Source organism: Panulirus ornatus, chromosome 10 (genome assembly GCF_036320965.1).
Source record: "Panulirus ornatus isolate Po-2019 chromosome 10, ASM3632096v1, whole genome shotgun sequence".
Lineage (NCBI taxonomy): Eukaryota > Metazoa > Arthropoda > Malacostraca > Decapoda > Palinuridae > Panulirus > Panulirus ornatus.
The window spans coordinates 30,211,536-30,235,045 of record NC_092233.1 but is presented as its reverse complement, the minus strand read 5'-3'; the positions used below and the strand labels follow the sequence as shown (position 1 = coordinate 30,235,045).

General features: G+C 51.5%; 1 protein-coding gene across 27 annotated transcripts in view; it reads left to right on the top strand.

Annotated features, from left to right (window-relative positions):
• Positions 1–23,510, top strand: part of LOC139750871 (one cut domain family member 2-like) — a 636,939-nt gene that overhangs the window by 566,270 nt on the left and 47,159 nt on the right. For 21 of the 27 annotated variants that reach the window (XM_071665710.1, XM_071665706.1, XM_071665711.1 and 18 more), the window contains one exon: positions 1,028–1,045. The exons of the other annotated variants lie outside the window; for them this stretch is intronic. In XM_071665710.1, the coding sequence (XP_071521811.1) occupies positions 1,028–1,045 (18 nt within the window). The remainder of the gene's footprint in view (positions 1–1,027; positions 1,046–23,510) is intronic. 27 annotated transcript variants of the gene reach the window in all.

The window sequence follows — 23,510 nt, the reverse complement described above, 5'->3', positions numbered from 1 at the left end:
CCCTGACCCCGTCCCCCGCAGCCCTGGTCATGACCTGGGTGTCCCACACTGTCTGTCCTCCATACACCTTACAAGTTATGGTCGTGATGTTTACTGGATTTCATTGGTGATCATCTGCCATACAAACAACTTCATTTCAGTGTAGAGCCAGGCAGGCGCTGCTCCGTGTACACACCCTCACACACGATCATTTGTTCCTCGACACTAATGCTGGCAGATCACTAGACGTATGGAGCCGCCCTGGGCTAGCCAGAGGTGACCTGGGTGTCCTGAGCAGGTCACTACTGCTGCACCACGCACTGCAAGCCAGTAATGATATAATATATGAGGGAAAACACTCATCCTCCTTGTTGCAAGACAGACACAATCTGTATTTTGTTAGGAGGAGGTGGCAGTACACCCGTCTGGTGAGGGAACCTGCGATACACTCGCTTTACATGACCACGACATGTAATTTGTTCAATGGGGATTCCCCACCCCCCCACCCGACACACACACACACACACACACACACACACACACTTCTGTGAGGTAAGCCCATGACACAAACTTTGTTGTGAAGGAATTTTACCACTGGTACTAGACACACATCTTGCTGTGATGTGAGGTAAGCACAAGACACCTTTCTGTGGTGCAGCCGCTAGACACAGATTTACTTTAAAGTAGATAAGAATGATGACCCCTTGTTATCAGGCAGGAGGCAGACAGACACCTGGGAGCAAGACGGGTAGCAGGTCTGCAGGGGGCGGTGGTTCCCCCCAATAGCAGTAGAGGGAGAGAGAGGGAGAGAGATAAGATAGAGAGAGGGAGAGAGAGTGATGGTCAGGACCCCGGATGATGTGGTCCTACTGGGAGGGTCAACACCTCTAACCCTACCACAGCTTTTGCGGTCAAGAGAATGTCATCCCACATTTTACGTTGCCTTACTCCCATTTAATTGGTTATTTAAAAGGTCAAATATGTGATAGGAAGCTGATGTTTTGTTTTTTTGAGTTTTTCTGACCGCAAATTCTTTTTTTCTTTCCAGTAAAAGCGTCAAGTTCATGTGAGTATTTACAAACGGACTTTCGTCAAGTTTCTCTCTCTGTGTCAACAGTAGCTAGTGAGTTGCTCCAGCTGAGGCAACAGTTGCTTTTGGTTACTGTAGTGGATGAGCAGCTCTCTCCCTCTCCTCCCTATGTACATGATGTTGCAGTAGTAGTTAGATGTGGTATGTCCCGTGCTGGCCTTCCCTCTACCCACCCACCTCATCACCATCAACCCACCTGGCCCACTTCCTCAGTGTCCAGGACCAGTGCCACCCACCTGCCAGTCAGCCTATCCTACACCACCCATCACAAACCTGCCTCACCACAAACCACCCACCTGCCACACCACACACCGCACACCTGCCACAATACACACACGCCACACCACACACTACCCACCTGCCACACCACACACCTGCCACACCACACACCACACACCTGCCACACCACACACCACAAACCTGCCACACCACACACCACCCACCTGCCACACCACACACCAACCACCTGCCACACCACACACCACCCACCTGCCACACCGCACACCTACCACACCACACACCACCCACCTGCCACACCACACACCACCCACCTGCCACACCACACACCACACACCTGCCATACCACAAACCAACCACCTGCCACACCACACACCACACACATGCCACACCACACACCAACCACCTGCCACACCACACACCGCACACCTGCCACACCACACACCACCCACCTGCCACACCACACACCAACCACCTGCCACACCTCACACCTGCCACACCACACACCACACACCTTCCACACCACACACCTGCCACACCACACACCACACACCTGCCACACCACACACCACCCACCTGCCACACCACACACCGCACACCTGCCACACCACACACCAACCACCTGCCACACCACACACCGCTCGCCTGCCACACCACACACCGCACACCTGCCACACCACACACCTGCCACACCACACACCACCCACCTGCCACACCACACACCACCCACCTGCCACACCACACACCACCCACCTGCCACACCACACACCACCCACCTGCCACACCGCACACCTGCCACACCACACACCACCCACCTGCCACACCACACACCGCACGCCTGCCACACCGCACACCTGCCACACCACACACCTGCCACACCACACACCTGCCACACCACACACCACCCACCTGCCACACCACACACCACCCACCTGCCACACCACACACCACCCACCTGCCACACCACACACCACCCACCTGCCACACCACACACCGCACACCTGCCACACCACACACCACCCACCTGCCACACCACACACCGCACACCTGCCACACCACACACCACCCACCTGCCACACCACACACCACACACCTGCCACACCACAAACCACCCACCTGCCACACCACACACTACACACATGCCACACCACACACCAACCACCTGCCACACCACACACCGCACACCTGCCACACCACACACCACCCGCCTACCACACCACACACCAACCACCTGCCACACCACACACCACACACCTGCCACACCACACACCTGCCACACCACATACCACCCACCTGCCACACCACACACCGCACACCTGCCACACCACGCACCAACCACTTGCCACACCACACACCACTCGCCTGCCATACCACACACCGCACACCTGCCACACCGCACACCTGCCACACCACACACCACCCACCTGCCACACCACACACCGCACACCTGCCACACCACACACCAACCACCTGCAACACCACACACCACTCGCCTGCCACACCACACACCGCACACCTGCCACACCGCACACCTGCCACACCGCACACCTGCCACACCACACACCACACACCTGCCACACCACACACCACCCACCTGCCACACCACACACCACCCACCTGCCACACCACACACCGCACACTTGCCACACCACACACCACCCACCTGCCACACCACACACCAACCACCTGCCACACCACACACCGCACACCTGCCACACCACACACCAACCACCTGCCACACCACACACCGCACACCTGCCACACCGCACACCTGCCACACCGAACACCTGCGCACCGCACACCTGCCACACCACACACCACAAACCTGCCACACCACACACCACCCACTGCCACACCACACACCACCCACCTGCCACACCACACACCAACCACCTGCCACACCACACACCACCCACCTGCCACACCACACACCACCCACTGCCACACCACACACCACCCACCTGCCACACCACACACCAACCACCTGCCACACCACACACCACCCACCTGCCACACCACACACCGCACACCTGCCACACCACACACCACCCACCTGCCACACCACACACCACACACCTGCCACACCACAAACCAACCACTGCCACACCACACACAAGACACATGCCACACAACACACCAACCACCTGCCACACCGCACACCTGCCACACCACACACCACCCACCTGCCACACCACACACCAATCACCTGCCACACCACACACCACACACCTGCCACACTGCACACCACACACCTGCCACACCACACACCTGCCACACCACATACCACACACCTGCCACACCACACACCACCCACCTGCCACACCACACACCACACACCTGACGCACCACACACCGCACACCTGCCACACCACACACCACCCACCTGCCACACCACACACCACCCACTGCCACACCACACACCACCCACCTGCCACACCACACACCAACCACCTGCCACACCACACACCACCCACCTGCCACACCACACACCGCACACCTGCCACACCACACACCACCCACCTGCCACACCACACACCACACACCTGCCACACCACAAACCAACCACTGCCACACCACACACAAGACACATGCCACACAACACACCAACCACCTGCCACACCGCACACCTGCCACACCACACACCACCCACCTGCCACACCACACACCAATCACCTGCCACACCACACACCTGCCACACTGCACGCCACACACCTGCCACACCACACACCTGCCACACCACATACCACACACCTGCCACACCACACACCACCCACCTGCCACACCACACACCACACACCTGCCACACCACACACCACCCACCTGCCACACCACACACCACACACCTGCCACACCACACACCACCCACCTGCCACACCACACACCTGCCACACCACACAGTATCCACCTGCCACACCACACAGTATCCACCTGCCACACCACACACCACCCACCTGCCACACCACACACCTGACGCACCACACACCGCACACCTGCCACACCACACACCACCCACCTGCCACACCACACACCACCCACCTGCCACACCACACACCACCCACCTGCCACACCACACACCACACACCTGCCACACCACACACCACCCACCTGCCACATCACACACCTGCCACACCACACACCACATACCTGACGCACCACACACCACCCACCAGCCACACCAAACAGTATCCACCTGACACACCATACACCACCCACCTGCCACACCACACACCAACCACCTGCCACACCACACACCTGACACACCACACAGTATCCACCTGCCACACCACACACCACCCACCTGCCACACCACACACCTGACACACCATACTCTACACACCACATACCATAAACTTCACTTCACAAGCCACTCTCTACCTACACCGTCCACGGACCATCTCCACAAATTATCCCTCTAAAATCACCCCCACAAACTAACCCGTATAAACCACCACTACAGACCACTCCTCACAAAGCACACCCACTAATGACCCCCACCAATTACCCTCCAGAAACAACCTTCAACAACCACCCTCTCCAAACTACCCTTCACACATCACTCTCCACAAACCACCCTTCACAAACCATCTTCCACACACGACACTCCCCAGACCACCCTCCGCCCACCACCCTCCACAAATCACCGCCCACACATCACCTTCCACTAACCACCCTCCACATATAATCCTTCAAAAACCACTTACTACGTATCACCCTCCACAAACCACCCTCCATACACCACACTCTACAAACGACCAACCACAAATAACCTCTACATATCATCCTCCACATATCACCCTCAGATACCACCCTTCACATATCACCCTATAGACACCACGATCCACATATCACCCTACAGATTACCACACTCCACATATCACCCTACAGATACAACCTTCCTCATATCACCCTACAGATACCACACTCCACATATCACCCTACAGATACCACACTCCACATATCACCCTACAGATACAACCTTCCTCATATCACCCTACAGATACCACACTCCACATATCACCCTACAGATACAACCTTCCTCATATCACCCGACAGATACCACCCTCCACATTTCACCCTACAGATACCATCCTCCACATATCTTTCTACAGATACCACCCTCCTTATATCACCCTACAGGTCCCATCCTCCACTTATTACCTTACAGATACCGACCTCCACATATCACCGTACAGATACCACCCTCCACATATCACCCTACAGATACCACCCTCCACATATCACCCTACAGATACCACCCTCCACATATCACTCTGTAGATACCACCCTCCACATATCACCTTTCAGATACCACCCTCCACATATCACCCTACAGATACCATCCTCCACATATTACCCTACTGATACCACCCTCCATATATCACCTTTCAGATATCACCCTCCACATATCACCCTACAGATACCATCCTCCACATATCACCCTACACATACCACCCTCCACATTTTACCCTACATATACCACCCTCCACATTTCACCCTATAGATACCATCCTCCACATATTACCCTACTGATACCGCCCTCCATATATCACCCTACAGATACCATCCTCCGCATATCACCCTACACATACCACCCTCCACATTTTACCCTACAGATATCACCCTCCACATTTCACCCTATAGATACCATCCTCCACATATTACCCTACTGATACCGCCCTCCATATATCACCCTACAGATACCACCCTCCACATATCACTCTGTAGATACCACCCTCCACATATCACCTTTCAGATACCACCCTCCACCTATCACCCTACACATACCACCCTCCACATTTTACCCTACAGATACCACCCTCCACATGTCACCCTATAGATACCATCCTCCACATATTACCCTACTGATACCGCCCTCCATATATCACCCTACAGATACCACCCTCCACATATCACCCTACACATACCACCCTCCACATTTCACCCTATAGATACCATCCTCCACATATTACCCTACTGATACCACCCTCCACATATCACCCTACAGATACCACCCTCCACATATCACTCTGTAGATACCACCCTCCACATATCACCTTTCAGATACCACCCTCCACATATCACCCTACACATACCACCCTCCACATTTTACCCTACAGATACCACCCTCCACATTTCACCCTATAGATACCATCCTCCACATATTACCCTACTGATACCACCCTCCACATATCACCCTACAGATACCACCCTCCACATATCACTCTGTAGATACCACCCTCCACATATCACCTTTCAGATACCACCCTCCACATATCACCCTACACATACCACCCTCCACATTTTACCCTACAGATACCACCCTCCACATTTCACCCTATAGATACCATCCTCCACATATTACCCTACTGATACCGCCGTCCATATATCACCCTACAGATACCACCCTCCACATATCACCCTACACATACCACCCTCCACATTTCACCCTACAGATACCACCCTCCACATTTCACCCTACAGATACCACCCTCCACATTTCACCCTACAGATACCACCCTCTTCATATCACCTTTCAGATATTACCCTCCACATATCACCTTTCAGATACCATCCTCCACATATCACCCTACAGATGTCACCCTCCTTATATCACCCTACAGGTACCATCCTCTACTTATTACCTTACAGGTACCACCCTTCACATATCACCCTGCATTTCCCACCCTCCACATATCACTCTACACAGATACCACCCTCCACATGTCACCCTACAGGTACCACCCTCCACATATCACCCTGCATTTCCCACCCTCCACATATCTTTCTACACAGATACCACCCTCCACATGTCACCCTACAGATACCACCCTCCACATATCACCCTACAGATTCCACCTTCCAAGTCATGTAACAAAACATGGTGAGCCAAGTAATGGAGGCTGGGCAACTAGGAAAGCTAATGATTCGTGAGTGTCATTATGTATTGTTAAGAGCTATTATGTCCTCACCTGCCCACACACCTAATGACGCCGGCCCAGAATACCACGACCCCCTCCCCCCTCTTACTGAGGGGGAGGGCCAGAACCCAGGGTGGGGGAGGCGGGAGGCGGAGGGAGGAAGGGACTTGCAAAGCAGGAGGGGCTGTGATGGAGGATGATATTAGTGGAAGTTGGAACGGGAGGAGCGTCGTGATGTCTGTCTGGTGGACCTGCAGGTAGAAGAGGGAGGGACACACTGCCACTCGGGGTCTGAGGTTCTTGGGGAAGAAGTGCACGTGACAGGAGGTACTGTGGGCAAGAAGTGCACGAGACAATGGACAGGATATGCATGAGACAGTGGACAGGACCAACGTGAGACGGTGGGCAAGAAGTGCATGTGACGGTGGGTAAGAGGATCATGAGACGCTGTGGATGGGAGACACCAAATCGTCAGCAATGACGGGAGGAGGGCTATAACACGAGCTACCCCAGATGCCTGGGGCATCACCAGACACCAGGCTGACGTGTGGGGCGGTGTCAGACACCAGGCTGACTTGTGGAGCGGTGTCAGACACCAGGCTGACGTGTAGGGCGGTGTCAGACACCAGGCTGACGTGTGGGATGGTGTCAGACACCAGGCTGACGTGTGGGGCAGTGTCAGACACCAGGCTGACGTGTAGGGGTGTATGTGTCGGACACCAGTGTGATGATATACCACTTCGTTATGTAGTTCAGCAGAACCCTAACTGTAGTAATAGTACAGTATGTATCTCTACTGTAGAATTCTCCTGTAGTTACCGTTCACTGTAGCTGTAAGGTAGAGGAGTTCCTGTTTATGCCACATCACAAGCCCCCGGAGACGACCTCCCGCGCCACCGTGTCTCTGGTGCAGGAGGACGCCACCTTCGTCCGAGCTGCAGGACCCAGCACGAGGTCTTCCCCACGCTTGACTCCGTGCGTCTCTCCTGGACCAGTGGACCCTAGTATGTACCAGGTGGTCACGCTGGGGCGCTGGGTGCGTCTCTCCTGGACCAATGGACCCTAGTATGTACCAGGTGGTCGCGCTGGGGCGCTGGGTGCGTCCCTCCTGGACCAGTGGACCCTAGTATGTACCAGGTGGTCACGCTGGGTTACCCTTACTACCTGTGAAACACATGCTCCCCTGTTCGATTCCCAGACCTGGCTGAGGACCCACCCCCCATGTATACCCATGTACCCCACCTTGAGATGGGTTGATAGTTCTCTCCTCAGCCCCACATATTCCATCTCATCAGTAATTACCCAAAGATCAGTTTCTGTGAGAGAGTTCTTGCAGCTCATTGCTGCGCTACCTCCAGTAGCGGGAAGATGTAGGCTCCTTTAGCGTGAAAAGTTCTTTGACAAGACTGTCCTATCAGTGAGGCAGCCTCGCCAAAGGTAACTCTTCACTCGCGGTGTAGCCTGAAGCAGGCGGAGTCCGGTAACACCAGGTGAAGTAGGTTACATGAGGCTATACTACAACTGGAAGCTGGCGTACTGCTACTATCCCAGGTGGGTTAGGCTAGACCCTGCTGGGACAGTGGTGGGATAGGGTAGACCTTCCTGGGACAGTGGTAGGTTAGGCAAGGCTCTCTCAGGACAGTGTTTGTTTGGGTAGACTCTGCTGGGAGAGTGGTGGGTTAAGGTAGACCCTGCTGGGAGAGTGGTGGGTTTGGGTAGACCTTGCTGAGAGAGTGGTGGGTTACGGTAGACCTTAGTGGGAGAGTGGTGGGCTAAGGTAGACCTTGGTGGGAGAGTGGTGGGTTAAGGTAGACCTTGGTGGGAGAGTGGTGGGTTAAGGTACACCTTGCTGGGAGAGTGGTGGGTTAAGGTACACCTTGCTGGGAGAGTGGTGGGTTTAGGTAGACCTTGCTGAGAGAGTGGTGGGTTTAGGTAGACCTTGCTGAGAGAGTGGTGGGTTTAGGTAGACCTTGCTGAGAGAGTGGTGGGTTTAGGTAGACCTTGCTGAGAGAGTGGTGGGTTAAAGTAGACCTTGGTGGGAGAGTGGTGGGTTAAGGTAGACCTTGGTGGGTGAGTGGTGGGTTGAGGACGTCAGGTGAGTGATTGCTGTGTTGATATTATTGATACATTTCTCAACATTTTATACACTGTAGTGAACTAAGTGTCGTGTGTAAGGGTTTTGAACGATAGCCTCTGGTGGGTGTAACCTGCCCCCACCGCCTACATGCTACACCTTAAAAGGTATTACAAACTCTGAGGTACACCTACACCCACAGTATGGGGCCTCTACCTGCGACGGTTCAGCTGTAGAAGTGTAGTGAAGAAATGCACGTATTAACAAACTCGTAAAATCACACATACTGGAATATATATATATATATATATATATATATATATATATATATATATATATATATATATATATATATATATATATATATATATATATGTGTGTGTGTGTGTGTGTGTGTGTGTGTGTGTAATATGATGTACAGACCAGGTAGTTATGGTGGACGTCCCAGGTAGTCTGGCCCTCCAGACAGCTTGAGCCACACATGTGTATCCAGGCGGCGAGGTGGCCGAGGTCAGGCCGTCACCGTGTTCGTCAGGAGTCATGAGGTCATGTCACATTACATATGAGAGCGTAACCTGTGACCACTTCCCCCCCAGACGGCTAGGGTGAATTATGGCTCACTTACTGCTTAAGACGGGAGGCCACCGGCGCCTGGAGGAGCTCAGCCAGCCAGCCTCTCACGGTGGTCAGGAGGGAGAGGTATGGAGGGTAGGGAAGGGTTCCCGGGACCCCACAGTCTGTGGCCGCCCGCCGCCACCAGGGGTCTGTCAGGCAATTTACGTGTTGTCAACACACTCATCCTGCCTGAGTAAGAGCTGTGTGGTGAAGTGAAGACAACCTGCTGATATGGGCCAGGCTGGAGTGAGTGTGTTGGTGACGATGACATGGCGACGTGTGTCCGGCTGGGTTGAGTGTGTTGCTGACGATGATATGGCGACGTGTGTCAGGCTGGGTTGAGTGTTTTGCTGACGATGACGACGTGTGTCAGGCTGGGGTGAGTGTGTTGGTGGCGATGACATAGCGACGTGTATCCGGCTGGGTTAAGTGTGTTGCTGACGATGATATGGCGACGTGTGTCAGACTGGGGTGAGTGTGTTGGTGACCATGGCATGGCGACGTGTGTCAGGCTGGGTTGAGTGTTTTGCTGACGATGACATGGCGACGTGTGTCAGGCTGGGGTGAGTGAGTTGGTGACGATGATATGGCGACGTGTGTCAGGCTGGGTTGAGTGTGTGGCTGACGATGATATGGCGACGTGTGTCAGGCTGGGGTGAGTGTTTTGCTGACGATGACGACGTGTGTCCGGCTAGGGTGTGTGTGTTTATGAGGTTGACATGGCAGAATGTGAGGCTCCCCTACTGTGGTTCATACACGGTAACCGTAGAAGCTGCACCTGTGTTGATGACATGCAGCAGACAAGGTCCAGGTTTAAACTATGTCTTGGATGGTGCAAAGCCCATGAGCAGTAGCCCAGGCCGCCCGTACTGGCGTCCAAATTGTCGTCCGGCCACTTACATCACCTGCGGGAGGATATGAAGTGTATGGACGCCAGTAATGAATCATGACTCCTGCAGGTCGATGGCGAGGCCACTGTTGCCACCATACAGAACCTTCACATTCCTCAAACTCCTTTGTGAAATAAGGTGAACACCGCGAACCTAAGACGCTCCAGATCTGTGACCTGGCTAGGAATGGGAGGCTCCTGCCACAGTAAGGTTGTGGTTGTAATGGGAGGCTCCTGCCACAGTAAGGTTGTGGTTGTAATGGGAGGCTCCTGCCACAGTAAGGTTGTGGTTGTAATGGGAGGCTCCTGCCACAGTAAGGTTGTGGCTGTAATGGCGGACCGTCAGAAGTGTTGGCTCAGACCAGCCTTGCCTGCATGTGTTGTCCTCCAGTACATTCCTAACAGTTAATATTGAACGTGATCACATTCCATCTTTTGAAGAACAAAGTCAAGGATCGTTGTAAACAAAGAAAGTACCGTCCCATAACTTTGGTCACAATACTTTCCAAGGTCATGGAAGTTGTCTTGGTGGGCGGGTGAGAAAGCCGCTACCCCAGCACCAGCTGGGGTTCATCAAGGTCCACAGGACGGTCAGGTCAGGTCCTTGTTGTTGTGAGGGAGGCTTCCCTCTCTCTCTGTACATAGACATGACAGAGAAAAGTAGAGGGGGAGTCATTTGATCATGTTGGAAACACTTTCCCAAACTGATATACTATAGATAGGTATAACCTATGTCAACTATACAGACAGGTATAACCCACGTCCACTGTACAGACAGGTATAACCCATGCCCACTATACACACAGGTATAACATACGTCTACAATAAAGACGGGTATAACCCACGTCTGCTGTACAGACGAGTATAACCCATGTCTACTATACAGACGGGTATAACCCACGTCTACTGTACAGACGAGTATAACCCATGTCTACTATACAGACGGGTGTAACCCACGTCTACTAAACAGACGGGTATAACCTACGTCTAGTGTACAGACGGGTATAACCCACGTCTACTAAACAGACGGGTATAACCTACGTCTAGTGTACAGACGGGTATAACCCACGTCTACTAAACAGACGGGTATAACCTACGTCTAGTGTACAGACGGGTATAACCCACGTCTACTAAACAGACGGGTATAACCCATGTTTACTAAACTGGTTTACTGCTGTGGTATTTTATTTTGAGGTTTCTTGTCTAGTGTCAGAAACAGTTCCTGAGAGGCATTTAAGTTGTCTGCTGGGAGCCGACAGTACAATATGTTATGTACAATGATTACTCTGACCAGGTCAGTGTCATTCATGTTGAGCGTATACTAAACACTTGATATAATGGTTTAGATGATGTATGCTCGCCAACCCCTCCTCCTCCTCCCTCTGGTGATGTTTATCAACAAATCGTCAATAGATATGATGTCTGCAGGTGTGTACTGTGTCTGTGATATGATGCAAATAAGTGTGTACTGTCTGTGATATGGTGCAGACAGGTGTGTACTGTGTCTGTGATATGGTGCAGAAGGTGTATACTGTGTCTGTGATATGGTGCAGACAGGTGTGTACTGTGTCTGTGATATGGTGCAGACAGGTGTGTACTGTGTCTGGGATATGGTGCAGACAGGTGTGTACTGTGTCTGTGAGATGGTGCAGACAGGTGTGTACTGTGTCTGTGATATGGTGCAGACAGGTGTGTACTGTGTCTGTGATATGGTGCAGACAGGTGTGTACTGTGTCTGGGATATGGTGCAGACAGGTGTGTACTGTGTCTGTGATATGGTGCAGAAGGTGTATACTGTGTCTGTGATATGGTGCAGACAGTTGTGTACTGTGTCTGGGATATGGTGCAGACAGTTGTGTACTGTGTCTGGGATATGGTGCAGACAGGTGTGTACTGTGTCTGTGATATGGTGCAGACAGTTGTGTACTGTGTCTGTGATATGGTGCAGACAGGTGTGTTCTATGTCTGTGAGATGGTGCAGACAGTTGTGTACTGTGTCTGTGATATGGTGCAGACAGGTGTGTACTGTGACTGTGATAAGGTGCAGACAGGTGTGTACTGTGTCTGTGATATGGTGCAGACAGGTGTGTACTGTGACTGAGATAGTGCAGACAGATGTGTACTGTGTCTGTGATATGGTGCAGACAGGTGTGTACTGTGTCTGAAATGGTGTAGACAGTTGTGTACTGTGTCTGATATGGTGCAGACAGGTGTGTACGGTGTCTGTGATATGGTGCAGACAGGTGTGTACTGTGTCTGTGATATGGTGCAGACAGGTGTGTACTGTGTCTGAGATGGTGCAGACAGGTGTGTGCTGTGTTTGTGAGATGGTGTAGACAGATGTGTACTGTTTCTGTGGTATGGTGCAGACAGGTGTGTACTGTGACTGTCATATAGTGCAGACAGGTGTGTACTGTATCTGTGATATGGTGCAGACAGGTATGTACTGTGACTCTGAGATAGTGCAGACAGGTGCGCACTGTGTCTGTCAGATGGTGCAGACAGATGTGTACTTTGTCTGTGATATGATGCAGACAGATGTGTACTGTGTCTGTGATGTGGTACAGACAGGTGTGTACTGTGTCTGTGATATGGGTCAGACAGGTGTGTATGGTGTCTGTGATATGGTGCAGACAGGTGTGTACTGTGACTGTGATATGGTGCAGACTGGTGTGTACTTGTACTGTGTCTGTCAGATGGTGCAGACAGATGTGTACTGTGTCTGTCAGATGGTGCAGACAAGTGTGTACTGTGTCTGTCAGATGGTGAAGACAGGTGTGTACTGTGTCTGTGAGATAGTGCAGACAGGTGTGTACTGTGTCTGTCAGATGGTGCAGACAGGTGTGTACTGTGTCTGCCAGATGGTGCAGACAGGTGTGCATGGTATACTGTGGTGGTTGCCTCTGGTCATTATTGTGGGTGAAGCAGAAACTGGTCATTACTCTGGGTGGAGCAGATAGTGGTCATTACTGTGTATGGAGCAAATACTTTTCATTACTCTGGGTGGAGCAGATACCGGTCATTACTGTGTGTTGAGCAGAAACTGGTCATTACTCTGGGTGGAGCAGATAGTGGTCATTACTGTGTGTGGAGCAGATACTGGTCATTACTCTGGGTGGAGCAGATACCGGTCATTACTGTGTGTGGAGCAGAAACTGGTCATTACTCTGGGTGGAGCAGACAGTGGTCATTACTGTGTGTGGAGCAGATACTGGCCATTACTCTCGGTGGAGCAGATACCGGTCATTACTGTGTGTGGAGCAGATACTGGTCATTACTCTGGGTGGAGCAGATAGTGGTCATTACTGTGTGTGGAGCAGATACTGGTCATTACTCTGGGTGGAGCAGATACCGGTCATTACTGTGTGTGGAGCAGATACTGGTCATTACTCTGGGTGGAGCAGATAGTGGTCATTACTGTGTGTGGAGCAGATACTGGTCATTACTCTGGGTGGAGCAGATACCGGTCATTACTGTGTGTGGAGCAGATACTGGTCATTACTCTGGGTGGAGCAGATAGTGGTCATTACTGTGTGTGGAGCAGATACTGGTCATTACTCTGGTTGGAGCAGGTAGTGATGTAAACAACCTGTTTATAAAGCTTGATGCGTTGATGACGTCGGCACGACACAGAGGGCGCTACAAGACCATAGGTAGTGCCTGGATTAGAACAGTTTTCTGTTTGTATACTTAATGTTAAATCAGCGTGTGTAGCGGAGTATGAGCCTTGGCTGGCGGCTGCCATGCGCCACGCCAGACCATAGTGATGTCCACCAACATCTGTTCCCAGTCCTCGGAGAGAGCGGGGTCCTCCCTCCCTGGGTCTACCAAGAAGAAAGTCTTCACTTAACTTTATGCAAAGACTCGTACACCGTCATGACTGTGTGACTCCAGCCAAGCATGACACCACTGCTGGCCCCGGTGGTCAGGAGTCCCCAAACCTGCCACCTTGTACCACTCTGTTATTCACCTACGTATGGCATCCTGAAGTAATCATAATTATTACAAAATCTTATTATATATATATATATATATATATATATATATATATATATATATATATATATATATATATATATATATATATATATATATATATATTGAAATAAAGGAATATAAATTCGAGTGTGGCGGTGGAATGTTTGTGGCAAGTTTTGGCCACTTTAGAATGGCGGGTGCTGGGGAGGGAGGGAGGGTCGGGAGTGCGACAGGGTCTGGGCGGCGGCACTTGGTTGGAGGTGACAGCACATTTGTAAACATACTCGGCCAGCGACGCCTGTGTGTGTGTGTGTGTGTGTGTGTGTGTGTGTGTGTGTGTGTGTGTGTGTGTGTGTGTGTCGGAGCGGGAGGGATGGATGAGTGATAACATAGGGAGGGAAGGGAGTGGGAGGGCTGGCTGGTTTGGTGAAGGGATAGTTACAGGGGAATGAGGGAGTCGAGTGCTTTGCATGGCTAGTTAGATGGATAGGTGAAAGATGGCGACAGAAAGGAGTGAATGAGCTGGCGGGTTAGGTGGGGGAATAGCGGCTCAGTACCGTCCCTTACACTCACACAGGATGAAGCCATACTGGCGCTCGATCCTCGCCACACTTGGTAATGTCTCCTGACCCGTACACTTCATACTTACTCTTCTACTTATACCAACACATGTTAATACCATATTGTATGATATATATATATATATATATATATATATATATATATATATATATATATATATATATATATATATATATATATATATAATATCAGACAGGAGCAGGGGCATTACTGGTACAGGTGATAGTTGAAAACGTCCGCCACCAGACCCTAGAGTTGCACCACTCACTAACTCGTTGGTCTACGTCGTCATCATTGCTCGGGAACTAAGATAAGAGAGATACGTTATCACCCGTTATTAAGAAATATCAACTTGACTGTTGCACAGATACGCTAAGCTCAGAGAAACTGTCTGTTGATAGTAAAGACAGGATAGCCAGGTAGTCAAGACATTAACAGTTGCCACCAGTGTGTTGCAACAACACACTGGTGATGGGAGGGTGACACACTAGTGTCCCAGCAACACACTGGTTGTTAAGTAAACGTCACACTAGTGTCCCAGCAACACACTGGTTGTTAAGTAAACGTCACACTAGTGTCCCAGCAACACACTGGTTGTTAAGTAAGCGTCTCTAGTGTAACGGCAACACACTGGTTGTTAAGTAAGCGTCACACTAGTGTCCCAGCAACACACTGGTTGTTATGTAAGCATCACACTAGTGTAGCGGCAACACACTACTGTGGTATCTACAGTATAGCCTGCAGCTCCACATATTTCCATCCAGCTTGGGAGAAGTATGAGTCACCCTGAGTTAGCTGGATGATTGGCTCAGCGTAAATCTTAAGGCACCGCTGTGTGTTTCCTGGCAATAGTGTGTTCCAGGCCGGCTCCCGCCGCTGCTGCTGCTGCTGCTGCTGCTGCTGCTGGCTCCATTATTCCCGGCCATCACGCCCTACATATGGTCCCCCCCCACACTCTCCCGTGCCCGTCCATGGCTACTGACGTTGCCACCTGCCCACTTCTGACTCCTCTAATGTCTTCATGTTAGCTGAGACGGCACGAGCAACAACGGTCCTAATCAAGGCCATCTTATTAACGCTATATATATATATATATATATATATATATATATATATATATATATATATATATATATATATATATATATATATACACACACACACACACACACACACACACACACACGCCATATTACAGTAAAGTCGTGTGTGTTACGGGGAGAAAGTTTTAAATTCGTGTTGCCTCATATATATGTATCATATCTGTACTCTTCTGTACACGCACACACACACACACACACACACACACACACACACACACACACACACACACACACACACACACACACACAACACATACCAGAATTTTGAAAGTTGAATTACAGGGAAAGAGCCGATGCCTTAGATTTGCCTAACTTTGAAGAGAGAAGAGTGAAGAGTGACCTGATGACAACCTCTAAGTTCTGAGACCAGATCAATGACGTAGACAGTGATCAGGTCTTCGAGGGATGTAGGGACAGAACCACCAGAGGACATAACATGAAATGATGTACGAAACTTGTTAATAAAGATGTGAGGAACTTCTTGTGTAGTATAACAATGATGGATGAAGCATTACACGTCTGAGGACATGGTTAGTGCAGACAGCTTACATAAAATAAAGATGTATGACAGTAGAGAATGTTCGAGAGATGGGGGCCCAAGAACGTAAATTTACAGTACAGATAGGTAATTACCAACACAGACACAGACACACACACACACACACACACACACACACACACACACACACACACACACACACACACGCCAGCCAAGCCAGGTGTGTATGTGTGTGTGTTTCTGTGTCTGTCTGTCTGTCTGTCTGTGTCTGTGTGAGTGTGTGTGTGTGTGTGTGTGTGTGTGTGTGTGTGTGTGTGTGTGTGTGTGTGTGTGTGCAACACAAAGGTGGTTGTTTACACTTACGACAGGAGGGATGTAAAATAAGGCGTCATTTACAATAACAAATTTGAAATTATGGCTAATATTCAAGCCAGGCCCCAGGCACTAGTTATGAACGTCCCTGGAGAACATTAGGATATTGTTAATAAAACTTAATTATTATCATCATCATTATCTTCTAGTGGTCTCGGTGGAAGACTTTCTTTTTATATACTTACTGTCTCTGTGTCTGTCTTGCTGTCTGCCTGTCTGTATATACATATGTATGTATGTGTGTAGTAGTACATGTCTCTTAGAATGTATGTATAGATTTACGTATGTGTGGGCCTCACGGCCAGGCCAGGTGAGTGATGAGACAGGTGGTGTAGGCCAGGTGAATGTGGTGGCAGGTGGTGTAAGCCAGGTGAGTGTGATGGCAAGTGGTGTAGGCCAGGTGAGTGTGGTGGCAAGTGGTGTAGGCCAAATGAGTGTGGAGGTAAGTGGTGTAGGCCAGATGAGTGTGGAGGTAAGTGGTGTAGGCCAGATGAGTGTGGAGGTAAGTGGTGTAGGCCAGGTGAGTGTGGAGTCAGGTGGAGCAGATCAGGGTAGGTCTAGTGGTGACATCATTACCCAGGTGTGGGTGAGGCCCACTTCCCTCGGGGTTCGATTCATGGCTGCTCCTTGATTTATGAAGATTTGTCGGTCATTGAGGTGGGCGCTTAATGCTGGCTGTCCCGTTGCTGGGATATATATATATATACTGGGGAGGGTCAGCCCCTCACCCCGCCCCAGGGGCAACAACAGGGGTCGGATCTACACCCTACCTCCGGGGTAACAACATGGGTCTGCCCCACTTCACACCCCCGGGGTGAACAACAAGGGTCTGCCCCACACCACACCCCTGGGGGAACAACGAGAGTCAGGGTTGTGAGAGTAATGGGAGAGGCCTCAGAGCTGTGGGCCAGAGCCTCCGGACGGCCCCACACCTGGGGACCACAGTGGTCCTACTCTTCCTGTACGGGCACGGGTCGCACCTGGGGCCCACAGTGGTCCCACTCTGCCTGTACGGGCACGGGTCGCACCTGGGGACCACAGTGGTCCCACTCTTCCTGTACGGGCACGGGTCGCACCTGGGGACCACAGTGGTCCCACTCTTCCTGTACGGGCACGGGTCGCACCTGGGGCCCACAGTGGTCCCACTCTTCCTGTATGGGCACGTGTCGCACCTGGGGCCCACAGTGGTCCCACTCTTCCTGTACGGGCACGGGTCGCACCTGGGGACCACAGTGGTCTTACTCTGCCTGTACGGGCACGGGTCGCACCTGGGGACCACAGTGGTCCTACTCTGCCTGTACGGGCACGGGTCGCACCTGGGGACCACAGTGGTCCCACTCTTCCTGTACGGGCACGGGTCGCACCTGGGGACCACAGTGGTCCTACTCTGCCTGTACGGGCACGGGTCGCACCTGGGGACCACAGTGGTCCTACTCTGCCTGTACGGGCACGGGTCGCACCTGGGGACCACAGTGGTCCTACTCTGCCTGTACGGGCACGGGTCGCACCTGGGGACCACAGTGGTCCTACTCTGCCTGTACGGGCACGGGTCGCACTGCACTGCATCAACACCTCTCAGGAGGCCACTACATATTGTACGTATATGTGGATTAACATTATACTGATGACAGTTACTCCCTGGCGACCAGCAGGGAGGGTGGCCCAACTGGTGGTGTGGCCCAAGGGTGTTGTGGCCCCAGCAGGGAGGGTGGCCCAACTGGTGATGTGGCCCCAGCAGGGAGGGTGGCCCAACTGGTGTTGTGGCCCCAGCACGGAGGGTGGCCCAACTGGTGTTGTGGCCCCAGCAGGGAGGGTGGCCCAACTGGTGTTGTGGCCCCAGCAGGGAAGGTGGCCCAACTGGTGGTGTGGCCCCACTCAGGAGAGGGGGGGGGGTTGTTTATTATGAACTGTACCCCCCCCCCCCCCCCACGTTCCTCGGGGAGGTACTGCTGGCTGGCCTCACACCCCGGCCTCCTCCCCGTCTGCCCCTTGTGGTGGTGGGGTGGGGGGGGGGGGGTGACTGTGGGCGTGGTGTTGATGAGGGATGACTATGGGTGTGGGATGAGTGGGGGAATGAGTGTGGGTGGGGGATGAGTTTAGGCGTGGTGTGGGCGTGGGTAGAGTATGAGTGTAGGCGTGGTGTGGGTGAGCGATGAGTGTGGGTGTGAGTGGGGGATGAGTGTAGGCGTGGTGTGGGTTAGCGATGAGTGTGGGCATGGTGTGGGTGTGAGTGAGAGATGAGTGTGGGTGTGGGTGGGGGATGAGTGTATGTGTGGTGTTGGTGGGGGATGAGTGTAAGCGTGGTGTAGGTGAGCGATGAGTGTGGATGTGGTGTCGGTGGGGATGAGTGTGGGCGTGGTGTGGGTGGAGGATAAGTGTGGGCGTGGTGTGGGTGAGCGATGAGTGTGGGTGAGCGATGAGTGTCGGTGTGGGTGGGGTATGAGTGTGGGTGTGTTTTGGATGGGGATAAGTGTGGGCGTTGTGTGAGTCGGGGATGAGTGTGGGCGTGGTGTGGGTGAGGATGAGTGCGGGCGTGGTGTGGGTGAGGATGAGTGTGGGTGTGGGTGGCGGATGAATTTGGGTGTGAGATGAGTGTAGGCGTGGTATGGATGTGGAATAAGTGTGGGCTTGGTGTGGGTTTGGTATGGATAAGGGATAAGTGTTGGCGTGGTGTGGGTGAGGGATGAGTGTGAGCATGGTATGGGTGGGGGATGAGTGTGGGCTTGGTATGGATGAGGGATAAGTGTGGGCGTAGTGCAGGTGAGGGATGAGTGTGAGCATGGTGTGGGTGGGGATGAGTGTGGGTGGGCATGGTGTGGGTGGGGATGAGTGTGGGCGTGGTGTGGGTGGGGGATGAGTGTGGGCGGGGAGGAGTGGGAGAGACTGTACTCCTTCTGTAAGAGGACAATGAACCAGCCTCCTGGCCGCCGTATCCGCGGTATCCGGCTGAGGGAAGACAGGCTTAACGCCGGGGCTGCGTAAGGATCATTATGAGCATGGCGGGGCGTCCCCCTCAGGCTGGGCTGGGCATTATTTAGTCAGCACTTGAGAGGAGAGGTGAGCACCCTCGTCCCCGGTGCCTCCTCCACACAGAATAACTTCAACTTAGGATTTTCAGGATTAAGGGATTTACCTTCCTGCTTGAAGGCACGTGTAGTGACCAGGGCTGTATGGGGACCAGTCCACGGGGAGGGGACAGTCGGGGTAACAGTCCTCACGTGAGGTGTTGCTCCAGCACCACAGGTACTTCGAGGCAGTTGGTGTCATAGAGTACTGTGGCCTTCGTCATCAGCGCCTCCTCCTGCCGGAGACAGTAGCCCAGGCACCTCCTGCTGCCCAGGCTTGTATCATCCAGCTACAGTGTCATGTTCCACTCGACACTAAACATCTGGTGACTAACTTATAAACACGCAAACTTGTTCACATGGTGAGGGAGACACTGGCAAGAGGTGGCTCACCCACTGACAGGTGGAGCTTCCCACCCGCCCCACCTGCACCCACCTGGATTCAAACTAACTACTGCCCCTACATAATTACCGAGGCACATTATGTCTGGCGGCCTGGGGTGCGGGCGGCCGCCCTTCCCCCAGGGGGCCATCCAGCTTGCCTATTTGTTGCCATATTTACACTGACTGTCAATTACCAGGTGTGGCCAACCCCGCCCCCCACCTTAACTGTCACACCCCCATCATCGTAGACCCCCCCTCCCCCCACAAGTCCTGACCTGTGCCCCTCACTCCTCTGGCCTGCACACGCCGACGCCTCGCCTGCCTGGCTCACTCTACCTAACCCCTCCTGTCGCCCCTCCGACCTCCACTCGTACATGCGGAATGTGCCCTCATTTGGTGACAGTGAGAATATTTACAGATAGATTGATAGATAGATGAATAGATAGATAGATAGATAGATAGATAGATAGACATATAAAAACAGACAGATTGGAATGAGATAGTTTAAGGATGGCTGAGGCGAAGATACCTTGGATTGGACAGAGTGAGTGCTGGTCTGAACGGTTGTTGTGCTGAGCTGCCGGGGATCTTACCTCCTCAGACTCTACCGTCGGCGTTGTCAGTGTTGGCGTCGGCGTCGTCAGTGTAAGCGTCGGCGTCGGATTTCGGTCTAGATGTGTGGAGGTTCTTGGCTGCCGGGCCCAAGCCAGCGCACGTACACACACACACGCACAAAAGTTTCGTCGCTAAACATCATGAGGAGAAACTGTTGACATGAGGACATGCTGGTTGTGCTGAGGCTCTGACACGGTCCCCTCAGCGTCTATAATGCCTCATTAATGTTCTAATTACATATGTAATCATCTTTGATTACTTCTGGACAGTCAGTCATTTACGGAAACCATGATTTTGGAGGATCAAGCAAGTAGTCCGTCACAGGAGTATACGTATGCCGGGGAGTGTGTGGAGAGGTCGGCTGCTACACCAGCACTTGGGAATGTAATTACCTCTTTGTACAGATGGGGAGGGAGGCCTGTACTCGTGGCAACCCGTCTCGTGATCCTTGAAAAGTAACATGCACTATCAGATCAGCCTTACTGTTTGGACACTTAGCATCTTCCATTCCTCCTCTACTCTTTCACATAGATCAAGAGGAGCGTTGATCTCAGGACCAGCGACACGACCCTGGTGACTTCAACCCGGCTCGAGAATGTACCTCTGACGTGCGTCCTTTGTTCTCATCTACTAAGATCATTTCTGGTCTATCGGAGGAGTCTGTCTACCCCTTCGTCATGCCTGAAAAAGATAGAGCACCTTAACCAGCCATGGACGTGGTACGCTGTGAAACGCTTTTTAGCCGTCCAGAGACGGACAGTGTGACCATCCTTCTTTTTCGTCTATAACGAAACTCGCTCGCTCATACACTGGTCTAGGAGGGGGTTTCTTAGGTATGACGTCACTTCCCTGAATCCGTTTAACCTTTCATTGGAGTAGATCCCCGTTTGTAGGTAATTATATAGTTCCTTTTTGATGATATATTTTCCAGCATTTTGCAGACCACACACTCGTGAGAGAGATTGGTCTGTAGCTCAGTTCAGTTTTTCGATTCAATCTCTGTAATGACAGTTGAGATTAACGACCCTCCTCCACTCTCTCTCCACTACACCCTCCTCCAATGACATACTGGTAAACATTTCTCAGGGCCAGTTGGGTGTAGTTGCACACTACTACTGCGTATATGGAGACACGAGCATGTTTTGCTCGTGCGTCGCTGTCAGAAGAAAGATGTTTTTCTCTGGGTCAAGGACATTAGTATTGCACATATGTTATTGTTGATCATTTCTATGGCTTTCACGACCTTCCTGCCATTGTATGTCGCTGGTGTTGGAGCTGTGATGTTCTCTACTGTACAAGTGATCACGCATCTTTATATTGTCCTTCTGTAACTCGACTCTTCCTTATGGATCACGGAGACTTGATTACCTGGCAGTTAACTCCTGGTGAATTCATGGAAACGTTTTGGTTCATCTGACTTGTGTACAATATTCTTTCCATAGTTCTTTATCTTGCTGTATTGATCCTTGGCTAACGTGTATTTTCAAATGGTTGTAATGGTCTCTGTACCTCCCACAGTACATCCTTGGGTTCTTCGCTTGTGACGTTTTATTCTTAATCTTCCTTTTCTCTTTCCAGTTACAAAAATATATTTGTCACGGCGTCTTCTGTCACGTTAATATGTTATGGCTGTGGAAGTCCATTTGCCAATTTATGTTCTGAGAAAACTTTTCTAACTTTGTAGTTTCTACAATTATATCTCTTCTTTCAGTCTGGTTTCCTCTATGATCTTTCTGCGTCCTCATTAACCACATAACCTGTATGTGTATAACATTTGATATGTTCATCTACCATGATAGTGTCTGTGAATATAGCAGTTAATAATAAGGGTGTATCAGCCTCTCACTGACGCACATGTGATATAATTTTTTTCGTAAACGTTACAAGAACTTGTGTTCCCACGACTCTTTCTCCATGTGGGCCAAAATTCTCCCAGTCTACTTCTTTATACATGAAACATGTATTATTAGGAGAACCCACTTCTTGGTTATATCACAACCCACTTCTTGGTTATATTACAACCCACTTCTTGGTTATATTACAACCCACTTCTTGGTTATATTACAACCCACTTCTTGGTTATATTACAACCCACTTCTTGGTTATATTA